This window comes from Lepidochelys kempii, chromosome 5 (assembly GCF_965140265.1).
Source record: "Lepidochelys kempii isolate rLepKem1 chromosome 5, rLepKem1.hap2, whole genome shotgun sequence".
Classification (NCBI taxonomy): Eukaryota; Metazoa; Chordata; order Testudines; family Cheloniidae; genus Lepidochelys; species Lepidochelys kempii.
Window position 1 is genome coordinate 69,500,467 of NC_133260.1, and position 19,105 is coordinate 69,519,571.

The 19,105-nt window shown below is 40.5% G+C and overlaps 1 protein-coding gene across 16 annotated transcripts in view; it reads left to right on the top strand.

The window, feature by feature from the left end:
- Positions 1 to 19,105, top strand: part of FER (FER tyrosine kinase) — a 429,890-nt gene that overhangs the window by 168,928 nt on the left and 241,857 nt on the right. For 15 of the 16 annotated variants that reach the window (XR_012158994.1, XM_073344644.1, XM_073344641.1 and 12 more), the window contains one exon: positions 14,191 to 14,283. The exons of the other annotated variant lie outside the window; for it this stretch is intronic. Coding sequence is in view for 14 of the 15 variants with exons in the window: in XM_073344644.1 (XP_073200745.1) it covers positions 14,191 to 14,283 (93 nt within the window). In the remaining variant the exon portion in view is untranslated. The remainder of the gene's footprint in view (positions 1 to 14,190; positions 14,284 to 19,105) is intronic. 16 annotated transcript variants of the gene reach the window in all.

The following is a 19,105-nucleotide window of genomic DNA, read 5'->3' on the forward strand; positions in this document are numbered from 1 at the left end:
GCAGAGCACGAGAAGGGGGGTAATGCATGTGTGGGACAAACGGACACTGCTACCAAAATTCTTAAATCAGCAGTGCAGGGATGCAAACACATTTACAGTGGCACACCCATGGAGGAACACATCTCGAAGAAACATCGTTACTGCACAAGGTAACTACTTCCAGAGTATAAAGATATATAGTAGAATGCATAGACTTGCACTATAACCATTTATAGCGGTTAAGATCAGTTGGGAGTCACTTGCTGATCAAGGTTGGGGATTTAACTCATGAATTTCTTAGCTTTTGAATTCATTATACTTACTGGTCTGCCAGGACTTGAGTGTAGCAAACTTCAGAGCATGGTGCAAGACATCTTAGTTTGGTTTAGTTTTTGTCCTTTTTATTTTTTTCCTTCTGACAAAATGACATCGTAGCTGCTGATATTTTTGGAAATTGTACTGTGCTTCTGTAATGTTGCACACTATGGTCAGTTTTATATAATTTATGATTTTGCATTTTATTACTAGAAGGTTCTACAGACACTGTTAATAATAAATTAAACAGTCTGAGAGTAACATAAATAGTACAGTCTGGATACAATAAAGCATTTGAGGAGTTTAGGGGTCAACTTTTATTTTTATTTGATTTTTAAGAAGTTAAATGAGGCTAGATTCTTCAGCTTTCGCTGACATTCCATAGTACATACTCACACAAACAGTCCCACTGAATTTAATAGGACGACTCAAGTATGTTTTCATTAATATAGGGGTTGTAGAAATATGCCCTCCTAGTTAGGTGTCCACCTCACGATCTGAGGTAAGACTGCTGTGCTGTGATTAGGAAATGAAGTGCAGTGCGTCAAAGGGGTGGTAAATGGAAGCCATGTTCTACTGTAGATTCTTTTTGATTATCTATTATTCTAAAGAGATGGAACCAAATAAAAAGGAGCATTCTCAGAATATCACTAAGATGATATGGTATTTATGTATGGCAAGTAACCCATTTCTTAGTATACATTACCAGGAATTTCATTACTAGTTTTGTACGCTTTGGCAAAGGAAAAATTACAAAGTCAACATATATATAGCTATCTAGTCTAAAAAAATATTCCCCCAAAATGAAGGCTTCAGTACTTAAAATGACAACTGTGCCAGTGGGTTTGATTGTAACTGTGGGACCTTACATGCATGTTGTTGCATCTCTCTACTGTCCCAGTCTGGTCTGTTCTTGTAAAAAAAATTTACAATAAGTCTGTTGTAACTTGTACACTGCTGGTTGTACTTCCGCTTTCAGTACTGGAGAGGAATATATAAATAAGAGGTTTTCTCTGAAATTAAAAATGTTTTCATAATTCTTTTATAATTCATTTTAGTTTTGTAAAATCTTCTTTTTAAACAGCCTCCCCGCTAAAATAAAAATAATGCAAAGAAACCTTCTGGTCTTAGGTATTTAACAGAAGAACATAAGAATGGCCCTACTGGGTCAGACCAAAGGTCCATCTAGCCCAGTATCCTGTCTTCCGACAGTGGCCAGTGCCAGGTGCCTTAGAGGGAATGAACAGAACAAGTAATCATCAAGTGATCCATCCCCTGTTGCTCATTCCCAGCTTCTGGCAAACAGAGACTAGGGACACCATTCCTGCCCATCCTGGCTAATAGCCATTGATGGACCTATCCTCCATTCATTAATCTAGTTCTTTTTTGAACCCTGTTATGGTCTTGGCCTTTACAACATCCTCTGGCAAAGAGTTCCACAGGTTGAGTGTGCATTGTGTGAAGAAATACTTCCTTTTATTTGTTTTAAACCTGCTGGCTATTAATTTCATTTGGTGACCTCTAGTTCTTGTGTTATGAGAAGTAGTAAACAACATTTCCTTATCTAATTTCTCTACACCAGTCATGATTTTATAGACCTCAATCCTATCTCCCCTGAGCTGTCTCTTTTCCAAGCTGAAAAGTTTGTCTTATTAATCTCTCCTCATATGGAAGCCATTCCATACCCCTACTCATTTTTGTTTCCCTTTTCTGAACCTTTTCCGATTCCAATATATCTTTTTTGAGATGGGGTGACATCATCTGCACAGAGTATTCAAGATGTGGGCATACCATAGATTTATATAGAGGCAACATGATATTTTCTGTGTTGTTATCTATCCGTTTCTTAATGATTCCCAATATTCTGTTTGCTTTTTTGACTGTTGCTGCACATGGAGTGGATTTTTTCAGAGAACTATCCACAGTGACTCCAAGATCTCTCTCTTGAGTGGTAACAACTAATTTAGACCCCATCATTTTATATGTATAGTTGGGATTATGCTTTCCAATGTGCATTACTTTGCATTTATCAACATTAAATTTCATCTGCCATTTTCTTGCACAGTCACCCAGTTTTGAGAGATCCTTTTGTAGCTCTTCACAGTCTGCCTGGGACTTAACTATCTTTAGTAATTTTGTATCATCTGCCAATTTTGCAACCTCGCTGTTTACCCCCTTTTCTAGATCATTTATGAATATGTTGAATAGGACTGGTCCCAGAACAGACCCTTGGGGACACCACTATTCACCTCTATCCATTCTGGAAACTGACCATTATACTTGCCCTTGGTTTTCTGTCTTTTAGCCAGTTACCAGTCCATGAGAGCGTCTTCCCTTTTATCCCGTGGCAGCTTACTTTGGTTAAGAGCCTTTGGTGAGGGACCTCGTCAAAGGCTTTCTGAAAATCTAAGTACACTGTATCCACTGGATCCCCTTGGTCCACATGCTTGTTGACCCCCTCAAAGAAATCTAGTAGATTGGGGAGGCATGATTTACCTTTACTAAAACCATGTTGACTCTTCCTTAACAAATTATGTTAATCTATATATCTGACAATATTGTTCTTTATTATAGTTTCAACCAGTTTGCCCAATACTGAAGTCAGGCTTGCAAGCCTGTAATTGCCAGGATCACCTCTGGAGCCCTATTTAAAAATTGGTGTCACATTAGCTATCCTCCAGTGATCTGGTACAGAAGCTGATTTAAATGATAGGTTACAGACTACAGTTAGTAGTTCTGCAATTTCACATTTGAGTTCCTTCAGAACTCTTGGGTGAATACCATCGGGTCCTGTTGATTTATTACTGTTTAATTTATCAATTTGTTCCAAAACCTCTTGTAATGATACCTCAATCTGGGACAGTTTCTCAGAACTGTCACCTAAAAAGAATGGCTCAGGTTTGGGAATCTTCCTCACATCCTCAGCCGTGAAGACAGATGCAAATAATTCATTTAGTTTCTCCGCAATGGCCTTATCGTCCTTGAGTGCTCCTTTTGCACCTTGATCATCCAGTGGCCCCACTGGTTGTTGAGCCTCTATTATGATGTCTTTAAAAAGTTTCCACGCAGCTTGCAGAGATTTCACTTTTGGCAATTAACCTTTAATTTCTGTTTAACTAACCTTCTCATTTTTGTGTAATTCCCCTTTCTGAAATTAAATGCTACAGCGATCTTTTAGGTATTCTGGGACCGCATCATTGAGTGATTTGAATATAAGGCGTGAGACCTTAAATTTGATGTAATGCTGTGTGGGAAGCCAGAGAAGTGAGAACATAAGAACAACCTCTTGCATTTTCTTTTTGAATTCATCCGTTTCGCTTGCTTTCTCCACTACTTTAAATTCAAGTAGCAGGGTAGATGTTCCCGCTCAGGCTGGAACCATGCTTTAAGACCCACCCCCCTAGATGGGTTTCACAGCCCAGGCTCCAGCCCAAGTGGAAACATTTACACTGCTATTTTTAGCTTCATAGTGCTAGCCTGAGTCAGTTTACTTTGGCTCTGAGACTCTGCGACACTCTGTATCTCAAAAGAGTGCACTGGAACCCCTATATTCACTACTGTGATATGATTATAATATGTTTGTGTGAGACAACCCAGGCTAGAGAGTTAAAGAAGCACAGTGAGTTCCAGGCTGTATCTGGGGATCCCATCAAAGACTCTCTACTGCAGGGTTGGGGTTTTTAACGGTTTTTTTCTGGTTTGTCTTTTGCAATATAGACCAACTTTAAGTATATATATATATATTTTCAGTATTCTATTTAAATGATTAAAAAATGTTTTTAATTAAATAAGATTTTTATGTGTTTAGTTCTTTCTTTCCAATTTTTAGTTTTAAATTGCTAAATTGGATGCTTTATAACTTGTCTCTTTATTTTCTTAATTTCTAATAGAATTTGTTTTTTACATAGAGATTGATCTAAAAAGAAATTTCATACTTAAAAAGTTCACCTGGGCTGAAAAAGACAAGTCTGGGGCCTCATTACTGTCTTTACTGTGATGACATTACAAACTCAAGATAAAAGTGGTATGCAAACAGCTTGTGTTATATTTGTAACCAAAACCACCTTTCAATATATTAAGCTTTGACACACTGACAGCTTGAAATGCTTTCAGCAATAGAGATGTCATCAGAATTGGCAGTCTGAAGTCAACGGGACTTGTTCTACTAAGTTATTTAGGTGTTTTTGAATATCCCACCCTTAGATGCCAAAATAAGGGCTTATTTAGGCACCTAAGAGTGGGATATTCAAAAACACCTAAATATTTTGTGTTTTGCCTATAGTAGTTTCATAAAATTCAGGTAAATTCAGTGGCATTTAAGAAAATATCATTAATAATTTAAAGTGTATCATTGTAAATTTTAATCTGAATTTGCAGTAGCACAAATTTCAAATTAGTTTTACAAAGCCTCAACCTGATTTAAATCAGTTCTTTAGATTGCATTGATTTAAATTGCTCCACCCTCATTGGAAACACCCCTTTGCTTGCGTGTGTGTGTCTGGAGGCAGGAGGGACAATGGGAACAGGTGACATGGAGTTGACTATGCCAGGTTTATGTCAAGCAGGGATTTCTTAGTGAATTCCAAGGTGAATCCCCAGTACCCCACTTAAGGCAGCTTTCTGGCTGCTTTATGCTTCCTGAGTACTGTAAAGCAGCAGATGGAGGCCAAGGATGTTGGCCAAGGTGTCTTCGTTTAGTTAAGAGGTGATAGCTCACAAATACCCTCTCCCTTTGAGAAGTTTTCCAATAAAATCAGAGAAGATCAGACTTGACATTATCTAGTCTCCGGTAATGCTCATTTAATTTAAAAAAAACCCTACCCTTTAATTTTTTTATATATATTATATATAATAAGAAACAAAACAAGGCAAAACACAATTTTAAAAAAATCTTTGGCACATCACCTTAAAAGTTGCTATTACTGCCTTAAATCTAAAAAGATCAAACAAATTTAGGGGGGTTGGTCTCAAATTTTTGATAATTTCAAAGTCAAAGGTGACATTTGTCTGACAATGCTCTTAATTTGAAAAAAATTCCCTTGGTAGTCTAATTAAAATGTTGTAATTTTCTATACAATTGTTATGGTGATGGGCACTAGAAAAAAAGTCACTGAAGGGTTAAACTCTGAAATCTTTCTCATTTTTGTTTTATTCAGACAGAACTTTTGCTAAAGTGTGTGGTAGTTTACCTGAATATAATAACTGCAAAAGATCTTCAGGATTTAGCTCCAGATAAATGACATTATAATCCCTTGTTTGATGAAGGAGGTAGCTTTTTTTTCCTAGCACCCCCACTTCACAGGCCAAAGAGTTACAGGAGAGCTACTTCATAGCCACAACTACAGCTTTGGCTCTGCTAGCATGTTATCACTTGTGCACCCCTAGATGTTTGCGTGGGAAGCCGGGGCGGGCTGAGAAGTAGGCAGCGGCTTCACACTCAGGCCCAGGGAGGCGAAGGTGAGCTGAGGCGGGGGGGTGCGAGGAGGGCCGCCCGCGCTGCAGCAGGTAACCCGGGGTGGGGGGCACACAGGAGAACTGCTCCCCACCCCAGATAACCTCCGTCACCCTTGGTCTGAGTGGGAAGCCACCGCCTCCTTCTCAGCCCTCCCTGGCTTCCCACTGAACAGCTGATTCGCGGGAAGCGGGGGTGGGGGACACGGAGAAGCAGAGCGGGGCAGTGCGTTGAGGGGCGGAGCGGAGGTGAGCTGAGCTGGGGCCGGGTGCGGGCGGGGCGCTGCCGGTGGGTGCTCTGCACCCACTAAATTTTCACTGTTGGTGCTCCAGCTCCTAAGGTGCCACTTTTGACATGATCAATGGGGGGGGGGCAGCTGTTCCCCCTGCTCCCCCCCTAGCTACGCTACCCCGCCCCTAGGAGCCAGAGGACCTGCTGGATGCTTCCTGGGAGCTGCCCCAGGTTAGCACCACTGGGACTCCCCACCTCTGCCCCCGGCAGGTCCCTCTGGCTCTTAGGGTGGGGTGGACACCCACTACAGTGGTCCACGAGACCCTCCTGCCTGGTTGTGGGGGCAGACAGGGGAGGGGGGTTGATGGGGCAGAGTCCTGGGGGGGGTGGCGTCAAGGAATGCAGCAGGTTGGATGGGGCAGGAGTGTCGGGGGGCGGGGGTGAGCAACGACCCTCTCGTAGGGTGAGGAGGGAACCTGTTAAGATTTTGTCAGCTCATCACTGACCATATCTCTAGCCTATGGGGTGTGTTTATCTTGGTATTTTTGTTAAGAATGGCAGTTTGATTACTAAGGGGTTACGTTCTTGGCCTATGCTGGTATGGAAGACTATTTCTTTGAAGCTTTGTTTTTAGTTTTCATTTTATTTTCTCCTACTTTCATTTCTCCAAGCTGTTGCCTGGGAATACAAAAGAATTCATCAATCAAATGCAATTTTTTTCTTTCAAATTTTGTCATCATATCTCACTATCCCTAGCAAACAGAGCTGGATGTTGATGGTTTTCCCAGGTCTTCCCAGTTCAAACAAATAGTGCTCGAATAGCTGTTGGCTTCATGTATGGGGTAAAACTCGTGTATATGGTGTTGGTTCAAAATGAAGCTGTGAACAAAAAACCATTTTTAAAAAAGGAAGCACAAAAAGAAGTCAATCAAATCCTCCAGATCCCCTTCTTCCTCCAGCTTTATCACTAGGAAGGAGAGCCTACAGAATCTGACCACATAGAGCAATCAGAAAAATAACGATTTTTTTCTATCCTGGACCAGTTTGAGAAAGTGTGCAGGAGAGTCACAGCCATGACTGAGAACCAGCGTGAAAAAGAGGAAGATAAAAAACAAAACAAAGAAAACACATAAAGGCTCTATACTCACAACAGCAAAATCCAGAAAAGGGTACAATAAAATGCAGAAGCATATCTTTGTAAATCTCACTAGCCCAGAGAGCCACAAACTGCTAGAAGAATGTGCAGGATCCTCCGGGGAAGAGAGACCATAACTTTTGCTCTAATAAATTGGTTAGTCTCTAAGGTGCCACAAGTACTCCTTTTCTTTTTGCGAATACAGACTAACACGGCTGTTACTCTGAAACATAACTTTTATGTTCTCTCCTCAGGCTTCTTGCCCTTTTCCTTGCTTTTCCTCTCCTCTTTGTCTCTTCAGGCAGGAGAGAGGAATAAGGAAAGTAAAAGTGAGAGAGCTGAGGCGAAACTTCCATGCTTTTGAGATGAGGAAGCAAAGAAAACTGAAGGGAGGAGTCTGGCTGAGGTTTATACAATCGGAAACCGTGTCAGAACTCCACGTTTCCTATGGAGGCACCATAACACTATCAGTTCCTTAATCCACCTTTGTGGAAGATTGTCCCTGGGGCAGAAAGCTCCACTAGCATAACCTTGCAGGAGTTGAGACCAGTGAGGCTAATGCTACTGGAATTAGAAATTTATCTCTAAAACAAGCACCTCTTACGTTAGTTGGAAAACCACAATATCTTACATTACGAGGAGGGAAAAAGTCTTATCGAAATAAAGGTATGGAGTTCCTATTCTGCAAAGACCTTCCTCTAGCAAACTTTAATCCAATGTACATAGTTAAGAATTTCTGCAGTTCTGAAAGTAGGTTACAGGCGGATGGAAAAGTCATAGCACAGCCTCAAAACCTTTTTGTTTCCAGTTTAGACTATCTCAGAAATCTGAAGAAGTCAACATATTGACTTATATTGAAAGGAATGGATGGAAAGTTTGGCTGGAAAGTCAGGCAACAGGCTCGCTGGTGATGCTAGTGTGTGCAAGTGGCTTGCACGCTGCCAGACAGGAGACACGCACTGTGGTGTGGAAGGGACTCCTGTCTGGCAGTGTGCGAGCTGCTTTCACACACTAGCCTCACCAGGGACAGCCCCCGGTGAGCCTTGTGCCTGCCCAGTGGACAAGGCTGGGGGTCGCACAGTCACTCTGGAGGAGCTGCCCGGGCTGGGCGCTGGCTCCTGTGAGCAGTCGCCCGACATGCTGCTTCTTTCACCACTGCTGTTCCTGGTAGAGCTCTGAGGTCCGGAATATCTGTTAAATTTTGTGTCCGTGCAGAGGTCTACTGATCTAGTCTGATTTACTATATAACAGAGGCCATAGAACTTGCCCAAAATAATTCCTAGAGCAAACACATCCGATCGTGATCTAAAAATGGTCTGTGATGGAGTGTGTATCCTGACCCTTGGTGAATTGTTCCAATGATTGATTATCTTCACTGTTAAAGATATACACCTTATTAGCAGTCTAAATTGTATAGCTTCAAGTTCCAGTCATTGGATCATGTTATAATTTTTCCTGCTTGATTGAATAGTGCATTATTAAATATTTGTTGCACATGTAGATACATGCAAACTGTAATCAAGTCATCCCTTAATCTTCTCTTTGTTAAACTCAGTAGATTGATCTCTTTGAATCCATCACTATAAAGCATGTTTTCTTATCCTTTATTCATTCTTGTAGCTCTTCTCTGAACCCTCTCCAGTTTATCAAATGTGAGCAAATTATCTGTTTTAAGTTTACATTTTAATATCTGTCTTATCTAATAGGAGTTTCTTACTCTGAAATGCATTGTTTCTTATGTAGGTTCTATGGTGATGTCAGGTTCTGAAGTCCAGATGGCATAGTCACTGACTGCTGTGCATTAGGCAGAGATCCTATAGGTCTCTGCTCCCATTTTGACTTTTACGTGTCATCATCTGTTTGCACTGAATCTGGTGTATTTAATACCCCTATGGAAATAAGATCAGCCTTATTCGGGTCCCCTGGCAAAAAGAGTTTAGAACAAAGAGAGAGCCATTAGTGAAAGATAGAACCTTACTTGTAGCTTAATGTTGCCAGGGCTTTTCTAGTTGTTGTCTTTAGAAAATCTGCTGTAAGTGTAGAATTAAGGGTTTATTTGAATTTATTTGTGGGAAACTTATCAGAATGTACACATTGTTCTCTGCAGTTTTTTCCCCTCTGTGATATGAGAAGCAGTCATTTAGCTACTGCTAATCCCCATGACTCGTTTATCAGAAGAAGACCCTTTATCGTGTCATTACCTAAGGTGCTTGAAATGAGCTGATCATTCCGAGCCCTGGCAAGCATGGAAGCAAAATTAAGTACTGTGTCCAGGGTAATGCAGTGAGCATTTTTTTAAAGTAGCCATTTAATCCATTGATATAGAATTGACCTTCCAGGGACTCAAGGCAGCCTGTTGTATTATCAGATTGTAACTTAAAATGACGTGCAGTATTGTGTATACTTGAGACTGGTAAAAGGAATGAAATGTTTTATTTGTGAGTAACTGGGAACATGGTGAACAACTGTTAGTTACATTGTTTTATAAGTTCCCCATCTGCCTCATGATTATTCTCATGATTATTTAACTTTCACCTTTTCTTTTTGGTGATATTCTGCTTTTATGCAGCTATAATGCAAACTGTGGACACGTTGCAGAATGTTGTTAAAAGAATAGCTGTTTATTTTAACTAGCAAATAGAATAGGCATTGCTTACTGGCTGAATTGCAGTAGTACCTTAGTTTCCATGGTTGGTATACACTGTAGATAATATTTACATATTGGTAAGGATACAATTCTGTCATGGAGGTCATGGATTTGGTGACTTTCCAGGACCTCCATGACTGTGTCTGCGACAGGGCTGGAGTAGCTCAACCCCAGGGCTACTGGAGCAGCTGCCACCGGAATAGCTGTCGACCAGTCCCAGGGCTGACTGAACAGTGGCCAGGCGGGTGGCCACGGGAACAACTGACAGGCAGTCAGCCCTGAGGCCACCAGGGGGCAGCGACTGGAACAGCTTTCTTGGTGGTGAGTCCTGGGGCAGCTGGAACAGATGACTGGCAGCAGTTCCTAACCCACCAGAGCACCAGCTGGGGTTGGGTCATCCCCCTGTGCCTGGAGCAGCTGTGGTCAGCCTTCTCTGCACAAGCAGTGGTGGTGCTGGAGCTGCTTCAAACCCCAGCAAAACTATTTTCTTCCCCAGGGTATTTTCCTCCTCCTCCCCAGGGTATTTTCAGTAAAAGTCATAGATAGGTCATGGGCGTCCGTGAATTTTTGTCTATTGACTGCAACCTGTTCCTGACTTTTACTAAAAATACCCAAGACAGAATCTTAACCTTACTTACCGGTTTTACATTTTGTTGACCATTTAGAAAAGTCTTTCAGCAAAAGCTAAAGTTGCATAACTGTTTATGTATTTATTCAGTTATGTCAATTTTTAACTTCTACAGTTCCAAATCTCTGAGACAATTTCAAAAAACCCTAATAGACCTGTTACTTCAAGATCCAATACATTGATATAATACAATTTAATTAAAATTCCTCCAAAGAATCCTCACCCGAGTCCCACGTATTCTTCTACCAGCACCAACCTATCATCCCTGTTTAAGAGGCCAGGGAGAAAAGATGGACCATGACAAATTTGGGGGTATTACTGACATCGTGTGGGGATGCTAAGCAGTGCTAAAATTAGGGTTGCCTCACACTTTTGTTTATAAGCCTCTTATATTAGTTGGTTGTAACTTTGCCAAATTTTAACGGTTTGGGCTGAAATTTTCCATGCTTGCTTTCTGTCTTAAATTAAATTATTTAAAAAAAAAATCAGCAATAGCCAAATGATTCATATTGCTTAGATGGAAGAGCAAACTGCCTCCGGGATAGAAACTTGGTTCAGTGACTTGGCTGACCTAGCAGCTAAAGAGAGGGGTAATGTTTAAGGGAAGAGGAACTTCAGACAAATTTGAAAAGATTTGATCTAAGTTTGTGGAAACCTTTGATTAATTCCTGACTGACAGAAACTGAGGTGTGGCTCTATTTCCTTTCTCTTTCTTTTTTCCATTCTTTCCCTTGCCTTTACTTTTTTGTTCTTTTGTCCTTTTGGTTCTCCCTGTTTTTGGGGAAGAACCAAAAAATTCAATATAATAAGAAAGAAAAGATTAATCAGACCAGCTTAGTTATTTCCCAGAGTGTAGATAAGGAAAAATCTTTGAAGCACTGTAGTGCCTCTGCTCTATGGTGCAAGAATTTGAAATTTGACAGTAGTTCTGGGAATAGAGAAATGCTTTTGTGGGCCTCTTGAAAGTCCACTCAGATTTAGCCAGGTTTTAAACATCTAAACTTTTCTATTAGCATGTAATCTGTTAAAGCTTTTTATTGGCTTGGTGAATAGTCCATCTGCACTGAGTATTCTCCTTGGCCCAACAGAGATTGAGCTCCAGACAGAACAAGTGCAGTTGCCATTCTGGATTATGGAAGGAGCCAAGGATGGACCATGAATTCTAGTCCCAGCTCTTGCACTGACGAGAATTCAGATTTTTGTGCACTTTAAATTATTGCTTATTGAGCAAGGCCTAAACTTCGGAGGCAATCAGTATCACTCCATCCATTTAACAGACAGGGTAACTGAAAGTCTGCACAAGAATCCGAACCCAGGCCTCTAACATGTCAGACATAAGTGGCATCCACAACTGCGGAGCCCTTCATAATAAATATGCAAAATCTGTGTACTTGGTTGCTCTTTCTGTAACTACTAGACCCCTATCAACACCAGAATCAGTAACAGAACGCAAGGGTCCTGACTCCTAATTATAGTTGCCGAGTGGCTAGGGCTAAGTTCTACAGGGGGCTCAGACCTCTACCCTCCATCAAATTTATCTACCTGCTAGCTCAGCAGTTGCTGAACTGCCCCCATTCCTTGGTGCGCACACTTGCCTTTGCATGCAAAGCCAAAGCCTTGGCATGTGCCACATGCTGTGGTGAGCTCTTTGAGCCTCTTCCTAGTGGCCAGAGTGGGATGCTGGGCCCAGAGAAGCACCAAGGGACAGAATGGAGCCACCACTGCCTGGGCTCACTCTCCAACCCTCGACCCAGCACTGTGCGGCAGGACGGAGCCAGAGTGAGTGTGGGGCTGGGCAGGTTCACCCTCCAACCTCACTGGCTCAGACCCAGAGGACAGGAGCAGAGCCACTGCTGCTTGAAATGAGTGCAGAGCTGGGCAGACTTATTTTTCAAATCCTGGACAGGATCTGCCACTGCCCGGGGTCTATGTGGGGACAGGCAGGCTCAGTCTGCAACCTCTGTGAGACAGGAGCCATTGCTGTCCGGGGTTCATGTGGGACTGTCTTGCTCTCCAAACCCTCCCTCCCTCGGATCTCCCCTCAACGCTGGGCCGGGATAGAGCCGGACCCAGCCCCTCCAAACGATTTTTTTACTCTCCACCCATGATCTTGATGTTTCACTGTTGTCGAGCAAATAGTTGTGTATGCTGCCAGCAAAGTGTGCATCACATCCCTCTCTAGTGATTGGTTGATAGAGACAATAATAGTCTACTTCTGCTCATAGGTGTAGTTTCACTTCTATATTTGGGGAGGTCATGGAACTTACTATTATTATTATTAAGTATAGGCCTAACTTCTGGGTTTACTGATTGTTAGTGATACTTAAATTACAGTGTAGTTAATGAGTGAGTTGGGGTGGAGATGGCGTTCTCTCCCCGAGTCCCGCTGTGTCGGGCTGGCCCAAGCCACCTGGCACCTGTTCTTCTGCACCCCCCTAGGTGGGCACACCCCACAGTTTGAAAATATCTGATAAACAGTTTTGGGGGGTACAATGCTCTTCTATGCCCCCCTCCCCAAATCTCCATCCATGCTTCTGCTATCATTTACTCCTTTAGCTCAAGTGATGGAGCTCTGTGTTGAGATTTAAAGTTCCTAGATTCAGACTCTGCTGATGTGCTGATTAGTATGGTTCTATATGATGGAATTTCTTTTTTTCCAGTTTTCTTTTAAAAGAATTGGGTTTTTCTGTATGATGTTTCCTACCTTAAAAAAACATTAAAGTTGAAAAGTCAAGCACTCAGAAGTTAGGAAATGCCAGCTTAAAACAGTCCATGTTACCTTAATTGGGTCCCCTTCTGCATATGCATTATCATAAGGTCTTTACTTACATTACGGTATATTACTTGTTCTACAGCAGGGGGTACACAGAGGTCTTCCAGGGGGTGCAACAGCTCATTTCGATATTTGCTTTGTTTTACAATGGGCTACATAAAAAAACTAAAATTTCATAGAGACAATGACTTGTTTATACTGCTCTATATATTATGAAATATAAGTACAATATTCATATTCCAGTTAATTTATTTTATAATTATATGGTAAAAATGAGAAAGTCAGCAATTTTTCAGCAGTAGTGTGCTGTGACACTTGTGTATTTTTATGTCTGATTTTGTAAGCAAGTAATTTTTAAGTGAGGTGAAACTTGAGGTACGCAAGACAAATAAGACTCCTGAAAGGGGTACAGTAGTCTGGAAAGGTTGAGAGCCACTTTTCTACAGGACTCATACTTCATTCAGTGTACTGGATGGACACACTCCACCCATTTCCCACAACCCCCTCCCGCATGTCACTTTTTCTTCCCATTTTTGGTGTATATTCCACACCTTTGTTCTGTGTGCACCTCAGGCTGCACTCAGTGTATACAGAGCAGGAAAGGTTAATAAAGGAAGGACAGCGGAGGTAAAAATTGAGTGAGATACATACAAAAAAGCTACTTGCAGAGTTTGGTGTTCTACTCTTTTTTTAAAAAATTGTCCTATTAAAAATTACGTACTCTAGGGCAGCTAAAGAACTAGGGGAGACCTGACTGTACTATTACAGAATTTCAGATCTGTTACATGGTTGACAGTAATTTTATTTTTAAATAATTACTCAAAACTTTAGTATTTGATATTATAAAATGTGGGCTAGATCCTCAGCTGACATAAAATGGCATAACTCTGAAGTTTGTGCAGCTATGCTAGTTTATATCTGTTTATATTTAACCAAAACAGAAAAAGTACGTCAGATTATATATACTCAGAAATCGGTGTTGTATAGTTTATTTTTGTTGCTGATATTCTTTTTCTCCCCCCCAACCTAGGATAAGAAGGATAAGGTGTCCAGGTTTGATACTATTCGTCACTCCATAGCTGGAATGATAAGATCTCCAAAATCCATGCTGGGCTCTTCATCAGTAAGTAGTATTGACAATGGGGTGTTACACTGTCCCGCTTTTTGCAACCCGGATAGGATTTTTTTTTTAACACTACAACACACTTCAACCTACATGGAAAATGTTATATTAAAATAGCATTAAAAATCCTAAATTCTGACTGGTCAGTAGACATGATAATACCATGAAATAACGGTATGAGTCAGAACTACTTTTATTTAGTGCACGCCAACAAAAGATGTATCAAATGTCTCTTCCATTGCTCCGGGGTCATTGTCACACCGGAAAAAGTTCATTTTTGTAAAGCATTAATTTATCGACTGATTGACGGTCTGGTGCATTGTGGTATTCCCTGGTGAACCTGGTGGTACTGTGCATTCCTTATATGCCACTTCACTGCATTTGCACCCCTTACTAAAAACAGTTATTAGGGATATTGATACATGAAGGAGCTCTTTGACTTATGTATTGATTTTTGAGGCACTCTTTGGGACATCTGGTGTTCTAGTGCCTGATCCAAAGTCCATTTAAGTCAATGGGTGTCTTTGCATTTATTTAAATAGGCTTTGGAGCAGGCCCCTAAGCAACAAAGGAAGTTTTTTGAGGCGTGGATGCATTAAGGCAGTTTAAAAAATAAACATAAGAGGACGAAAAGAAAAACAAATTGTGTGACGCTTGCTGATCTATTTTGAAGCATATGCTAAAAAACTTGTATGCAATTTAGCATTTTCTCTATTTCACTTAATGTCTAACTTTATTTTAAAAACATTTCCCTTCCAAAACTTAGCTGAGCGAAGAGTAAGTTATTGCTCCAAAAACTCAAATAAGGTCCAAATAAAGCTCACTAGAACTTACAAAAAAAATTCATCTTCGGGGTGAGGTCCGTCACCTGAAGTTTCAGCCCAAAAGGAAACTTCTTACGAAATAGGGGTGTGGTATGAATGGGCCTTCTCAATAGTCAGTATTGTATCATTACCAAGCAACCATGAAAGGTGTAGTTAAGCTAAAAATAATTGAAATAGATGTGGGGGAGAGGAGGCAAAATGTCTATATGTATTTGAAGAGTATAAATCATAATAAAGAGGAGGAATTATTTAGGGTGGTCCAAACAAGGCTGTAAATAGCAGTAATGGGATGAAATTAAGATAGGGAATTTTTAGGTTCAATAGTAGAAAAAACTTCTTGAAAGTGAGGGCTAGTCTACGCTAGAAGCACTATAGCAGCACAGCTGCGCTGCTGTAGTGCATCTGGTGAAGATGCTTTGTGCTGGCGGGACACAGCTTTTCTGCCACCATCGCATTGTCCACATTGGGGCTTAGGTCGGTGTAAATTACGTCGCTCACGGGGGTGGCTTATTCATACCCTGGGTGACATAAATTATACCAACATAATCTGTCATGTAGACAAGCCTTTAGATATATTAGCTTGTGGGATAATTTCCCCAGGAAAATGGTGGAAGTTGCATTGCTTGACACATCTAAAGCTGTACTGGATCAGCACTACACTTAAAGGGAACAAATCTTTACCAGAAAGAGATGAAGTATCTACATTATATGATTAATCATGTTTTTAAGATATAAAGCTGTTGTAATTGGCATAACAATACAATATTTTTCATATGTTCATAATTACAGTAAGATACTCTGGAGCATGTGCATTGCCCTCCAGCCTTTGTATAGTTATGCCACTACCTTTGCCTCATTCGTATCAGTATTATTCAATACAACTTTATTTTTTATGGCATGTTCCATAAAAAGTGTATCCCAAACCATTTTAGAGAATGAAATAATAAATAAAAAGGGCGAAAGAGAAACTAAGATTGTAGATGCATTTTGAAGTGAAATTGAGAGTGAAACCGGTCTCCATTGAAGTTAATGGCAAAACTTCTATTGGTTTCAGTGGAGTCAGGATTTTACCAAGAGTCTATGGACTTGATTCTGACCTTTATCACTGTAAATCAGGAGTAACGACGCTTATGTCAGTTGAATTATGTTGGTGTGAGATCAGAATCAGGCCCATTGAAGCAGGGAGGTACAGGAAGTCAGTTCCAAATGGCTGGAGCTGCAGAGAAGGCTCTTGTTCCAATTAGTGACAATATTGTGTGAATGGACAGAGAAGATGATGATGCTTGGTGAGTGAGTGAGTAGGGAGAGGAGTAGAGAAGGGCAGCTCTATGAAGAAACTTAACAACACTCCAGAGAAGGATAGTATCCTAGTATAGGTTCTGTGTCTCATTACACAAGTGACCTACTAAATTAGAACATATCATCCTTTCAGCTGCGCTCTTTAAGTATTTTTGTCATGTGTTGTGGTGAGTTAATGATTTAATGCAACCTTTTAGTAATGGTTACCATATACATGCATGGGTACAGTTTCCTTTTTGATTTTGTAGCTAACTGCCACAATAACTAGTTATTGGCCATTAATATTTTTCTTGCTGCCCTGTATGTGGCATTGCTTCTTGATGTGAAGATTAACTGTTAGAACATTGGCATTTCAAACTCAATGTGCATTTTTCCCGGTATTCCAGGTATATTACGAATCAGTCAAGTATATTATGGTATATAATATGCCAGATGTGTTATACAACAATATAATATAATATTTTTAAACTAAAAGCCATACAAATATTTTTAAATCATAGCATGTAGAAGTAAAATTGGAAGAACAATGGTGTTGATTTCATTATAGAACACATCATTTTAGCTGCTTGCTTTCCGAGTATATATTTTCATTGTTTCGACAAGCTATAAGCAAAAATAAATAAATAAATAGACATACCTTGGTTTAAATGCAGTATTATCATAACAGTAAATGTCCACAGTTAGTGAGGGGGAAATATAGTTACTGTCATGCATAACCAAAGAAAACCTTTTATTTTTTTTTAGTGCCTTTCGGAGAAAGTAGCAGAGAAACCTTGTACTTCCTCAAACACCCGGGAGTTTAGTAAAGCTCAGGTTAATTATCATGCATTTGTTAGTATGTAGCTGTCTTACCGTTTTCAAGGTCTTTATCCATGGGGTTTGCCTAGTCTCTGATAGGAGGGGATACAGGTGATTAAAAAGTCAGTGTCTTATTTAGTACTCTACTCTGAAGCCTTAAGGGATGCTTGGCTGAGCTTTTATCTCAGAACATTTGGGAACTGCTAGTAGTGCTGCTACCAACAGAGAAAAGAAATGATACCGTTCAGAATGAGACTCTGAGTGATGGTATTGCAAAGAGGCCAGAAAGCTGCTTTAAGTAGGCAACTGAGGATTCTTTCAGTATGGGGTAATTCTTGGCTTGTGTAGAGATGGTGTATAAGCCCTTTGCAACTCTTTCCTATTTCTCCTGGCACAGCAGTATAGCAAGTATTTTGGGCCTTGGTCAGATTGTTGCACGCCAACTCAGTCAGTGTAATAGCCTCTTGGAGTTAGGATATGTCTACACTGCAGTTGAGAGGTGTAATTCCTAGCATGGGTAGACAGACTCATGCTAGCATTGCTCAAATTAGTGCATTGAAATATCAGCGAGGATGTTGCACGCCAACTTGAACAGAGCTAGCACGTGTCTGTCTATCCACACCGGGAATCACACCTCCTGGATGCAGTGTAGACATACTCTTTCAATCCTAATGTACCTTAGAGAGCTTGAAGACTTTTCCAAACTGTGGTGAAGATACGAATGCTGGAATAGCCCCAGAATAGAGGAGCCACAAACAACTTACTGGATGCAGCTGAGGTTTCAACTGTAGATCTGCTGCCAGAATCTAATGTAGAGATTCTCATAGTTTTTCATTGCACGGGCTGCTATCTGCTGGATAGCTCCCCTGCCATTTACTGTCATACAGACCACTTCCCCTACCCATTTGTAAGCACATAACTGTGACAACAGCAATAGTTCCTCCAGTATTAGAAAAGCATTTAATGTATTTTTCTTAGTTGTTTTTAAAGGAATTTAGCAGCTGGAAGAAAGGAGAGTCACCATTGTGTGACCAGGCAACTCTTATGTAACCAAAGCCAGAACTTTGCAGCTTTTCTCGTGTAGTGCTCTAGTACCTTTGGGAGATGGATAAGAAAAGGACGAGGGAAGGATAGAGATGTAGTATAGGGGCAGAGTGTAGAGAGGGTGAAAGAAAAACAGAGAGAAAAGCTCAAAGCCCAATGAAGTAGGAAGAGTAAGACAGAGAAGATGGAAAAGAGAAGAGATAGAGACTCAAGAAAACCCCAAAATTCCAACAGAGTACTATAATGGCTTTTGTCAGACTAAAACCAAGTCAGGTATCCATAAGTGTAAAGAGCAGTAATATAAAGTTTAATGATCTGAGGTAGGAAAACAAAAATTAGTAGATAAACCCTTACTTCTCACATTTTGACGCCATGTTTTAGTCACTGGTAGGACACTGTCCTATTTGGACCAGTATGTGAATGAACTGTACCTTGAAATAGGCTCTGCTGCTCCTCAGATTCAATGCACTCTTTTTTTCCCCTGAAAAATTTTGTACTTTTTGCAGATATCTGACAGTTGTGATGATAGTAATGGTGTTTCCTGGTTCCTTACCTTTTTTTTTTTTTTAAATGAACTTGGTAATAGCGTTTATACAATGGGTGGTTGTCCTTACCAAATTCAGCCATTTCGGGTTATAAAATATTTTTTAAATTTTGTTTCCATCACTGTTATCTTTTTGTGGTTTATATACTTTTGCTTTAATATGTAGTGTTTTGTAAAATGCTGTAGCTTCTTTGCATTTGTGGTTCCCTTGTCCTGAAGTAGCTATTGGTTTCATATACCGTATTGCCCTGCAAAAGAACTAGCAAATTACATTTGAATGTGTCTAATGGCAGTGTAAGAATTACGCTGTTTC